The sequence below is a fragment of the Haliaeetus albicilla genome, chromosome 25, assembly GCF_947461875.1.
Source record: "Haliaeetus albicilla chromosome 25, bHalAlb1.1, whole genome shotgun sequence".
Taxonomy (NCBI): Eukaryota; Metazoa; Chordata; class Aves; order Accipitriformes; family Accipitridae; genus Haliaeetus; species Haliaeetus albicilla.
Window position 1 is genome coordinate 1092650 of NC_091507.1, and position 12633 is coordinate 1105282.

Consider the following 12633-nt stretch of genomic DNA (forward strand, 5'->3'; position numbering starts at 1 on the left):
TACCTCATACTTCCTGCCCCTCAAGCCACTGCAGAGGTCATTTAATTATATTTGTAATTAGCCAGCAGATGGCACTACAAAATAGAGCTCTGTGGCAGGGGAGATTGCTTGCAGCTGGGGATTTGTCACCCTGAGAAAGAGCACAGGCTGGAAAGGAAATGTTAAAACTTGCATTTTGATGATGGACAGGCCAAACCTTAAAACCAATTACAGTAGTTAGTAATGGGCATTGCAAACATCACTGCAGGCAATTAAAAGAGGGGCTGCATCCTTCTTCGCTGCCACACTGCAGGGTTTCCTTCTCCAGAACAGCAGGTGGTATTTGGAGACCGATCATCCCAAGGAGGGTCTGTCAAGACAGGGTGGCTGTGTTGTGCGTGTGGCCAGGTAGACCTTGTGCAAAAGTGAGCCAAGCTGCTTTCTGGAAATAAAAATGATCCTAATTCTTGGCCTGGACTTTCAGAATATCTGCTTGCTGCTTGGACATGGCCAGTAAATCTGAATCCTGAGCCAAATTCTTTGGGTTATTTAATAATGTTATAGAGCTAAGTATTTTTTTCCATTTTTATCTCTCTACCTATCTGTCATTGAATTCATAAAGGCTTTGGCTGTCCTTTTATGATACATACTATGTTCCTTGCCATGCTGTAATAAATGCCACATTATACAATTCCTGTATATTACATAAGTTTGGCTGGCTTGTTTCTTAGTTGTGTGAATAAACTAGGAACAGATAGAACAACATGGGGCACCATCTATCCTCAGTCACTATTATGATACTAATGTATTAGCCTTCACTTCTTTAGTTTAAATACTCATGATGATGTCATTCCATGAGTTTTTTCTAATGATAATTCCACCATTTACTAGTATTAGTGGTAGAAAACAAATTTGTAAGAATCTGAAAAAAGTCATTTAAAAGACATTTCACACACTTTTTACATAATATGCCACAAGAAGCTGTGTGCCTGTGTCCTTCCACTATTAACTTCATATAAAGCTGAGCTGTCTTCTTTTAAAACAGTTAAGATAAATATTTGTCATAGCATAAGCTAAAGGGCATAGGCCAGTGCCAGTAGAATGTCTAAATTAACCTGTTGCCTCCACTCTGTGCCTGACTCTGTGAACAAAAATGTCAAAAAGAATAATCTAAATTTTGTTCTCTTCCGTCCAACAAATGTATCCTGTAGAACGACTGCACCCACTTGAAAATCATGTGGGGAATCCTGCATGCCTGGTTCCTGTGGTATTAGCTGTCAAAACCAAAATTCTTAATTCCCCAATGCATTTGCCCCACTATATGGCCTTTGTCACAGCCCTGATGATTAAGATGCAAATATGTATTTTTCCATTTGATTACACTAAATGTATGTCCAAGACCATGCAAGTTTTTTTTTATCATACTGGGAAATGGGAAATGCTGTGAGTGATATTTCTTCCTTGAGCATTAACTGTTAACTTTTTTAAAAGTAAGAATTTCCCCCCCTTTAGATGAAAGCATTATTTTAAGAAAATCTAAAATATTTCAATAATTCCTTCCATGCTTCTCTAATGATGATTATTGGTTTAACTATCTGCAGAATTTCCGATGTGCTGCTTTGCAATGTGACGGATCGGGTGTCATTTTGGTTTGTGGTCACAGATTCTTCCCAAAACATGACAGCTGTTCCTGGAAGTGTGGTAGAGGCAGCCATCAGGTACAGTCACTGCTTCTGCAACCTTTTCTTCCTTGCTGACTGAGGATGCTTTCTCTTTCTGGGCCTGGTATGAATGAGCACTCTGCCTCTTTAAGGGTGGGCTAATCCAGGTAGTTAAAACACCAGGGGGTCAGTACTCTTTCATGCATGTGACATTAGCGGATTTTTGACAGTCCCACAGAATGCAAAGCATGTGAGCCTTGGGATTATAACTTTGGTAGGAGTCTCTCTTAATGCTGGAGCCTCAGAAGAAATCTAGTCCCTTTCCAGAGCACTACTTGTAATTTGCTGTCCAGTGTGTGGCACATACCCTGCTCTCATCCAGGTGCTACATTTCCTAGCAAGAGAGCGTTCTCCCTCAGATGACAGAATTGCACATTTTCTGGGTGGGATTTATATCCTTTAACTTTCATTGCATGCCACATGCACATCTACACCTGGACTAATGACCATAGGCTCCCTTTCGGTGCTTCTCAAGTACAGGTCATCTGACTTAATTTAGAAGTCAGCTTTCACATGAGAAGAGCTTGTGTAAACCCTTCATGAGCAGAGCTGGCTGTGTCCCAGCTTGGCTTAAACAATCTTATACTCACATTCTTTTCATACCAGCTCTTTCTAGAATGCCAGTCAATATCGTAGCAGAGCATTGCTTGTGCAAAGTACCATGCGGTACAAATCAGTTTGCTTTCTACTAAATATTGCATTCTGTAGCCAATAAAAGCAAGAGTGTGGAGCTGAAGAGGGAAAAAGAAAAAAATGGGTAATCTGACTTCAATGGTTGACCAAACCGGCATAAGGGGTTTATAGGGATGACTCCCACAAGCAGCATAACTCACATACATTTCTCAAGCACGGAGTGGAAAACAGACCTCTTTGTTTTTAGGCATTCTGTACTTTGTCTTGAAAATTCATGTTATCTCTATGGAGGTGTAATGCCTAATTCCTGATGAATGAGTATGCGTTCTTTTGGAAAGATTAACTTAAGCTTATGAGCAGATTAAACTATTTCCTACAGAGACGCCAAACAATAGCTTCATAGCATTAGTGGAGGAAGCAGATTATTTATTCACTGAAGCTCTCTGTAAGAGCGCTGGAATGCAGGGTTTTTGCATTTCTGTTATTCTTTGATACGTTCAGTAGCATAAGCTGATTTATTTAAGTCTGTGCCCTGTTTGCCACAGAAATTGGATGCTATTATAGTATGTTTGTTTTTCAACTGTTGTCTGTCACCCAATAAAGAATATGCTGTTTATGAAAAGTTTTAATTCCTACCTAACTTAGAAACAAGAAATAAAATGGCCTATAAAACTACAATACTTTTTATTCAGTTGCTTCTGATTGCAGGCTTCCATACTAAACCATTATTCTAATTCTTCATACTACAGTAGCACATAAAAAACTACCCATGGACCAGAATTTTATTGTATGAGATTCTCTTCAAAGTAAGAATAAAGAGGAAGGTAAACCTTCTCAGAGCTATGTATGAGACCCAAGATCTTGTATAAATATACACAAGATGTATTTATGCATATACAAACATGAAATGCACCTCTAGTTGCCTGCATGTGTTTCAGCACATAATTCTGTAACTCCAGCCATTAGATGAGGGTGAGCAATGCTTATTTTAGCTGTTCACAATCATCCTTTCATATCAATAAGGATGAAAATATTTTCTAAATCAAAGATGGCTTACTGTATAATGAGCCTTGTAATATGCCATGGCTTTCAGTCCTCTCCCGGAATGCTAGCTTTCCATTAAGGCTAAGAACTTCCTGTTTAAGGGGCAGTCAAATGTTACGGTTTCCAAGAAAAGAAATTTGCAAAATCTTACCTGTATTTCCCACATATCTGTTCTTAGGAAATACTTGCTCTATGGTAAATAAAATTAATTGTATACAAGAAAAAGCTGCTGTAAATCATAAAACTGCAATCAAAAAGAATCTCTCAAGACCAATATATGTAATATATTTTCTCGAAAACTTCTAACATTTTGAAAAATTAATGAAAGAAACTGCTAAAGCATCTTAAGGCTGCTTAGATTCAGATCCAGGAATACCAGCAAATGCTTAGAAGTAGTGAATGTGGGTGAAGATATCCGTTAAAGGGTAGCAGTTGTACTACTCATGTGAAAAAGCGTATTTCTCAGGTTTATAGTTTCTCATAATGGAAAAAATGTGCAAAGTACAGATCCCTTTAGTTCCATCCTGCAGGGAAGAAGGGCATGTTGGCAATAGGGGTGGATTCTTCTGGACCAAATTGTGTTCTGTGCCTCATGGACCTAAGAAAATCTACAGCAGCAAAAGCAGATGTACTGGCCATCCTGTACATGCAGGATGGTTCAGTTTGAGGAGCCAAGGGGCACTGATAAATCCTCTGAGCATTGCAGGGTATACCTGCCACTCCCATGCTAATCTTGAATGCTGCATGAGCAAGACATCAGAGCCACCCTTACAGATTACAACCTTCAATGTCTTCAGCACATGGTCCAAACCAGAAATAAATAATAATACAGTACTTCAGGTCTCATCTGTATTTCCCAGTTTTTCAGATAAATACATACAAAAGTCTGGTGTTCAAAACCTTGTGAGTGTGTGGGTGTCTATGGATTACTGACAAGGTCTATGTTAAAGTGAAGGTCTGTGTAATCCTACCAATATCACGCTGGATCAAATTCAGCCTTGCCAGACTTGCAGCACATACATTAAATTTCCTTTTCTTTTTTTCTTCTATCTTTTTAACTTATGAAATACCTTTATAAAGAGTTGTAATGTTCTTTGTGTTTTTATGAAGGATGAACCGGAACAGAATCAACAGTGCCTTCCTACTGAGTGACAAAACACTGCAGTTCCTGAAGATAACCTCAACCTTATCACCTCCAGTTGAACCCTCCACGCCTGTTTGGCTTATCGTATTTGGTGTTGTTCTTTGTCTCATTGTGGCTGGAATTGTTTTCCTTGTTGTTGCAGGGATTCAGCAACGCAAGAAGTAAGCGGCTTAGCTTTTCTTCTGGTTTAACTGAATACTGGCAAGTTAAGTCAGCTGGGCTGGCTTTGCTTTTCAGATCAGAGAAATTATAGCTGTGCCCCCCCTCCCTCCATAGGTAAAGATAACCCATGTGTCCTTTTCCGAGGAAAGGAGTTAAATTTTTTAACTATGAAGTATAGATGCCTTAGTAATGCTGGGGTGTAATGAGGAAATAGGGAGTACAAGAATATGATCCTGGAGGCCACCTAACTAGAGATGATAGCTTTACAAAGACATTTGCTGTCATTCTTCTCAAGGTTTAGTGTGCCACAGATGAGCCACCTCTCACAGACTACCCAAATAGCTACCAAGAGGGAGAAGGCTGGCAGTGACTGCACCCCTTCCAGGGCAGTAGTGTCAAAAGCTGGCAGGGCTAGAAAAAAATCAGCTGCTGCAGTTTGAGAAGCCTCAGTAGAGGACACAATAATGATTAATGTATGGCTGAAGAGGGCCTGCTCAATGGAACAGTGCATGGTCTCTCCTAGCATTCATGACCTGATGAGTCCGAAGTACGGAGCACTTCACAGGTTCATGACCAGGTCTCCCCATGACCCTAGGTGTTTGCTGTTTGGCAGTAGGGTGGGAGAGAGATACTCTCTTTTCCTCAGTTTCTTCCCTGTGGTGGCACTGGTGAAAAAAGAGAAGGCTATTCATGCTTCCCTAGTGTGAGCATGTTGGAGCAAGACAGAGAGTAGGTGAAGTTTTAGTGCCGCCATCTCTGTTGGCTCAGAGTTGGGCATAAGGAATAGAAATTGCTCAGCTGAGCTGAGATTCTGCCATGCTTTAGGCTGCCGCGGAGGTTAGGTTAGCACAAAATTATGATTTCAGCAACAGAGTCATACAGGAACAGCAGAAGAACTGAAAAAGGGTAAACTTCTGCTGACAACTAGATAATGTTACAATTACTGACTGTATGGTGGACTGCATCCCCATATAGTGGTGCGTTGCAGAGACTTTTCCTTCCTGTGTCTTTATCACCTTGAAGAACAACATTAAAAGATCTCAGAAAAACAACACATTGTGAAGCATAAGTGCTTCTCATAGAGAACCCTTAGTAGTGTAGTCAGAATCCCTTCAGTTACATTTTGCATTGAGAAGAGTTGCACGAATTTGCAAAACCAACCCCTTTCTGTTTTCAAAAAACAAAATTCAACAAACAATAGATGAGAGGTTATGTTGGGGAAAGAATCTGGGCAGGTACTTGGGATCTGTGGATAGTTTAAGCCCTGTCACAACCTTTGAGGTGGTATGGGCTGAGTTATTTCATCCCCTGAACCTAGGCAACCCTTCTGTAAAACTGGAGAATAATGTTGCTACCTGAAGCCCATACCTGCCCTCTGTGTAGTATCATGGCTGTGTGTCTTTATAGTGCCTAACTTAAAGTGGGTCTTTGAACATTTTAAATAAGTGTAATATAAATAAATTATGCTAAATAGCTATGATTTTTCTAGCTAAAATAATCATTTGTGCTTCATATCATGCTGAAAGACAGCATTTTCCCCCCCTCTGTTTTCAAAATAACTCAGATGAGCTTGAGCAGTTCCCCTCAATATGGTGTAAACTACATGCTTTTATTGTCATACTACCAGTAATATGGTTTGTTGCTGCCTGCCTATGGTCACTTGGCATCCTCTGTGTCTCATGCTCTTTTTGTCCTTTTAGTTGTTGTGCTCCTTTTCACTCCTCTGTCTGCCTTTACATATAACCTTTCCTCAGAGCAGATTAATCCATGATTGAAGTCTAACCCTCCTTTCACATCAACGGCATCTGCAGTCAGGGGTGGGGGAGGGAGAGAGAGGGTAAACCAAGCATATATTTCTTCCATCTACTGTTGCAAAGACTGGAGAGGTAAAAGGGCTGGTCTGGGCTATTTGGCTTCTCAAAAGAAGAGCCAGACATCAGAGAAGAGAAGAGAATTTCGAAAGTGCTCATCTCTTTTTCAGCCACCAAAGTATGTGACCAGGTTGTCAAAGACTTCAGCATGTCCAGTAATGAGTTTTCTTGGAAAGCTGTCCAGAGCTGACATAATGGCAGCCCTGTTGCCAAGTAAGCTGTGTTGGAAATCTGGCCCCAAGGATGGTGTTGACTTCTCGTAAATCTGGCATTTTGTCTTTGTAGGCCTTTAAAGTAGAAGTTAAATACCTTGGTTCAGAGAAGCCCAAAAGCACGTGCTTCAGGCTGTTTGTACTCAGAGTGGCAAGGGAGCACATGATTGGCCTATAATGGAGTTTCAGTAATGAGTTAGACTCATGTGTCATTTTTTGAACTGAAAGATTTTCTTAATTATGTCTTCACTGTGCATCACTGCCAACATGTAAAATTCCAAGCTGCAGCTGCCTGCAACTTGAAGAGCTCCATGTGATTGTAGGCCTGGACTCTACAGTGAGCTGGATCAGACACACAGTCTCCCAGCCTTATGTTTGTTCTCCTGTCATTGCAGCAATAGGACACCTCCCTCTCTGATAATAGATTTGGCACATACCCAGGGCAAGACCATCCTCTACTGCTGTGCTGAACTAGACCGAAGTCTGCCCCTACCCCTCAAAATCCCATCTGCAGCAGAGGCCATAAACATTTGCCTTGGGAAGAGTTAAAAAAGAGTAAGCACACACAGTGTTTCCCTCTATTACTGTCCGAGCATCTAATTTGCAGCTGGGGGCCTTACTGAGCTGGATTTGGTCTTTGTGTATTGGGTAACCCACAATGTTTTCTCTTCCCTTAACTTGTTGAGTCTCCCCTTGGGCTCACAGAAATTTTTAGCTTCTCTGAATTCCTATGGCAACGAGTTCCACACATCTACTCCTCTCATTTCTTTTGAACCTGCTTCTTAGTATCTTCTTTTATGTTCTGCCCCCACAGTTTTTGTATTGGAGAACACTCCTTTTATCACTGTAAGAGCAGATACAGCAGCCAGAGGTCAGAGGTTTCCACTACTACCCCCCATGTTTATTTTTAGCGAGTCTGTAATGCCAAGAATCTCCCAAAGGCCAATGAAATTTTATTATTGTTAATATTGCTGTTATTAGCAGTTACACTGAGTCAGGTTGTTACGATTGTCCTGCGTCAGATTGTTACAGTACATGTTGTGGGATAGGAAGAAGCAGTGTAGCTGACCTTTGAGTTTCTTATCCTCTGAAACCGCTGATGCTGCAGGCTGTAAAGTACAGCAGGTTTTTCAACTATGAACTGGTAGATCTCAAGGTCAGAATAAATCTGGAATTAAAGAAACATCATGACATGTTGACTGATACTTCTGTATTACATCTTCTCGTGGTTGTATTTTTAGATAATTTTATTCAGCAACTATTTTAATATGCTCTTGGTGAGAACTGGAGCCTGGATAAGTGAAAGCCGTGCAATTGTTTGATCTAGAAAACAAAAGTATACAATACTGGGTAGGAAGGTGGCTGTTAATGAAGTTTGAACTAAAAATGCAGATTTGCAGCATTAAAAGTGCCTAACTTCTGGAGAAGATAGTCAAGGAGTGTGAGCGCACTTGGGTCTTCACATTTGGAGGCTATAGTCTAAAGTTTCTAAAAAGTATGTTTTAATTTGTCCGCATCATGGGGTGAAATCTATGACATACATAACAGGGTCAGACTAGACATTTAGTGCAGTCCTTCCTGACGTAAAGCAAAAACAGATTTAGAGATTTTTTCCATTTTTGTTTTGCACCAGCTTTTCCTTCTGCACCCTCCAGTCATTTTACAGAATAAGGAGGTGAAGTAATATTTATAACATACTTACAACATGTTTATTCTAGGTTTTCTGGTTCCCAATCCTGACCTCAGACTGCTAAACCAGGGCTCCCAGTCTGTGGACCTCCCACCTTCCATGGTATATTTACAACAGCAAAGAGGTGCACCAGATTATGCCTTTCAGAACATAACCTACGATAAACTCCTGACTAAATGTGCAGTTTTCTGTCTGTGGAATCATGGTGGAGTGCTGCAGGTCAACAGAATAAGATGATTCTCTCTTTCTTGTTTTTAGAAAGAATAAAGAGTCAACAGAGAGAGAAAATTTAGAAGAGAAAGGTGAAGTGACAGTAACAGTAGAAAATGGGATTCCTTGCGAAGCACTGGATTTAAAAGCAGGCCACATTAATGGAGTCTTTGCAGCAGATGATGAACGGTTCACGTCCTTATGAAATGCTGCCATTGCTATCTGGCGGTTTTTTGAAAGACTCCTGTGCCTACTTTATCTCGTCACTACTTCTGAATGTCAAACATGAAGACAAGAAAAATGTCCTTTCACTTAATTTCCCTTGAGAGAACCTTTTGCTGATAACAAATACACTCGAACCTCCATTACAAAGCTTTTGTTCATGAGCAAAGCAAATGAGAAGACATCAAATGATATCCATTAAAGATTTCCGGAAGATGTACGGCAGAACAGGGTTGAAACCTGCCTTGTGTCAGGCATTTAATTTTTAATGATTATTTAAATATGTCCATTGCTTGTGTTTCCCTGATATAAATGTGAAACTGCATTATTCCTGAATGTCACTGGGGAGATCATCTATCATTGTCAATTCTTGCTGGGCTTTCTTTCAAGCCATATGCAAAAGTTTCTCTGTAAAATGACTTATGTTTGCTGATATGCAGCATGCCTTTGGGTGGAATAGTGATCAGTGCATGAAAGTTTTCATTTATCAAGAAAAAAAAAAGCAAGCTTTCACAGCCTCTGTAAGAGCAGGTTAAAAGTGGCTGGGTCATCTATAGCTTTAGGGCTAGCAAAGGTCTGGTACTAAAAGTGTTTTTCACTTGACAGTCAAAGTCACAGATTACATGACGTGGAAATTAAAAGTTGCAAAAGTCTGAAATCTGTTGAAATTAAAAGTTGCAACAAAGGGCAGATTTTCCAAAGGTGCAGTCTGTGGTTGGTGGCCCAGCTCTCATTAAATCTATGAGGGCATTTTGCAGCTCTTTGAAAAAATCTTCCTTACATTTTTTAATAATAAAAGTAGAGTAGATTTCCAAGACATAGCCAGCCTGGGGTCAGATGAACCTTCATGTGACAGCTGGATAGCTTTTGGAAAGATTCAGTGCTTGAAACACCAGCTGCTGGGCTTGGTGCACCTGACCTGGGTGAGCACACGCAGGCAGTGGTAAGTCAGCAGAGACCATTCAAACCTGCGTTTCCTATTTGTGTGGCTGGGAGTTGAGGGCATCAGGTGGTGCCAGACCCTAAACTGCATTGTGGGATTACTTTGAAGTCAGCCATACATACAGGCTACATACATACGTACTACCTGTGCCCTAATCCTGTTCCCATTTAAATCAGTGATAAAATTCTGACTGATTTCAGGAGATCTGGGCCCCAGTAAAGGGGAGTTGTACATGCGGGTACACAGAGAATGAAAGCGTGTTGAAGCAAAATGCGATATCTGCAGTCACCAAACTGCTGCCCATGTCACTTGGAGGCAGGATTTGACCATTAGCCATCCTGTTTCCAGTGTCATGTTTGGAGGGAATATTAGAAAACCCATCTACTTATTAGGGTTATTCCATCAGACTCCTCACCAACAGGAAGAGGGTAAAACAGGGTAAAAGCTGCTTGTAAAGGACCGTCCAGTGTCCTGAAAGGGACAAAAGTTTCTTGTCTCCCAGGGTACAAATTCTTCAGCATTTTGGCTGTAATGAGCACCTTTGGCTGTCCATTTGACTCAGTGCTGGCTCTTGGGAACAGGGTGAGCAGAAGGGGAGGAATAGGAGGAGGAGAAGGGGAAGCAGCGGGGCAAAGGGAAGAAGCTGCACGGGGGAAGGCTGAGGCTAGGGGAGACCGGGAGAAGAGGGCTAAATGCAGAATAAAACTATGGAACCCACTGATCATTTGCCTCACGTGGTCTCATCTGTCACGGTTATCTTTGGTGTCCCGCTGGTGGGTCCCTCTGGACAAGGACTGTGTCTTCTGTGTGCCCCTGCTCCATTCTGGAAAAGGATTAATAAAGTCAGTTGTTAGTGGTAATATCTCAGTGCTTCAAAATTACCATCCACAACATGGAGATATATTTCTCACAGGAATGTCAAAGATTAAGCTTACCAGTGTTGAAGATCATTTGGAGGAAGGATATAGAGTACAGTGTTATTATTGCTTCCTCAGACATTGCTCCAAGGTCTTTCACTCGGGCAGAGTTTTATTGAGGTAATTCAGATCCCATCATTTCTAAACCTTCACACTTTTCACATTCTTTGTATGACAGATAGCTACACTGCAGTGTGACCACAATGGATTGCAGTTACTGCAGCACCTCTGCAAGAACCCGTGAAAGATTTTGGTGAGAAGAGCTTGGTGGTGCAAAAGCAACCTCAAGCTACCAATTACAATTACTGTTATCCTGTATTGTACTATATGATACCGAAATAAAACTCACTTGATACGAAAAAGGGCCAAGCATATCTGAGCATACTTCTCAATGCCTGAGTGAAGGTTCAGTTCAGCCCGTGGCACTGGCCAGCGATTTGAAAATAGATTGAAAGCCTATGAACAAAACATTACGTGGTGTGGGCTGACTCTGGTGGTAAGTATTTAATCACTGACTTCCTCCCAGCTCACCTTTTAGCCGCATAATTACTTTACAGCAGTTTGGCGTAATTTTCTGCTAATGATCATATGGGATTCACCCAGAGCATACATCTTGCTTGCCTCTCTGCTGACAGAAAATGGCTTGAGAGAAGCAAATAATACATGAACAGGCAGGTATCACACTTAGCAATGCTTTGAAGCCAGTGTTGGTATTAGCTCTTTCACTGAAACAGGCACCACAAACTAGGTTAATCAAAGGCACAGTGCTACAGAAGAAATAAATCTCTTTTCTAGTCTCTTTGTGCAGCAGGAACATATTAGAAAACAAAGAGCACTTTGATTTGGTAAAGCCCGTCCTCCAGAGCCTGCGAATGGTACAACGACAATTTATATCCTGTGAGGATCTGGCCCAGATGTTTTATGTAACTTTCACCATCCTTTTTCTTTAAATCACCTGCCACCGAATGACCTGATAATAAACAGGAAAATTAATAACAAGCAATATAGACTACTGTAAACTATTTCCTAAAACAATGAGTTGTTTCTGCTTTCAGTCACATTTGTGCCGTGCCAATGAATTTCAACAAAGTAACATGGGGTGCCCGAGGTTGTGCTGTTTCATTTTCAAGAGCTGCATTTGAGAAAAGAGAGAAGAAAAGAAAATCCAATTAAATGAAGCAATAAAGCCAGAGAAGTTCTGTTTAAAGAAAATCTGCAACGTTTATCACTAGCTCCACATCCCCAGCGAGTCAGCGTTTCAGGAAGGACGTTACAGTTCTGTTCAGCTTACTTCAGAGAGAGTATTGATGTCTAGGCTAGAATGAGCACAAATCATGCATGAGTAAGTTGTTTACACTGTCAGTCATTAGCTACACATTTGGAGTGCTGGAGAACATTGGGAACTCTGCAGTGCCCTCCTTAAATTAGGGACGGCATTGGTCGTGACAACCATTTGCTGCGCACAGCCTTCAGCATTGTATCGACCATGGGCTGGTTTTGTAAATGAAATTAGTAGTCCTTGCTTATCAATATTTCTTTACGGAAGATTGCAAACTGTGCGCAGATGCTGAAGTTCTTACTTGAGCCATTCTGCCACTTGCTTTGAGGAAAGCTAACCACTCTGCCCTGCAAGCTGATGCTTACTCTGCATTGGAGAAAACTAGACTGAAGTTTGTTCTGCCACATCAGCATTTGCCTCTTCTCCTCCAGGACAGTGTACAAAGTCTTGAGAAAGTCTGTACTCTGGTACAGACTGGTCTGAAGTCTGGTACTCACAACAGTGCCCAGTATTCCCCCGGGGCTCTGCCGGTGCTGAAGAGCCTGGAGGGGTGACTTCATGGGCCTCTTGCAGGCTATACGCTCCTGTTTGTCTATCCAGGTATGG

General features: G+C 41.2%; 1 protein-coding gene across 4 annotated transcripts in view; it reads left to right on the forward strand.

Moving 5' to 3' along the window:
- CLTRN (collectrin, amino acid transport regulator) overlaps nt 1–10693 on the forward strand; it is a 29343-nt gene extending 18650 nt beyond the window's left edge. For 3 of the 4 annotated variants that reach the window (XM_069770332.1, XM_069770333.1, XM_009917391.2), the window contains 3 exons: nt 1581–1697; nt 4488–4682; nt 8715–10693. In XM_069770332.1, coding sequence (XP_069626433.1) covers nt 1581–1697; nt 4488–4682; nt 8715–8871 — 469 coding nt within the window. In that variant the 3' untranslated portion in view covers nt 8872–10693. Of the gene's footprint in view, nt 1–1580; nt 1698–4487; nt 4683–7161; nt 7322–8714 lie in introns of all 4 variants that reach the window. The other variant, XM_069770331.1, reaches the window with a different exon arrangement.
- The last annotated feature ends 1940 nt before the right edge of the window (nt 10694–12633 follow it).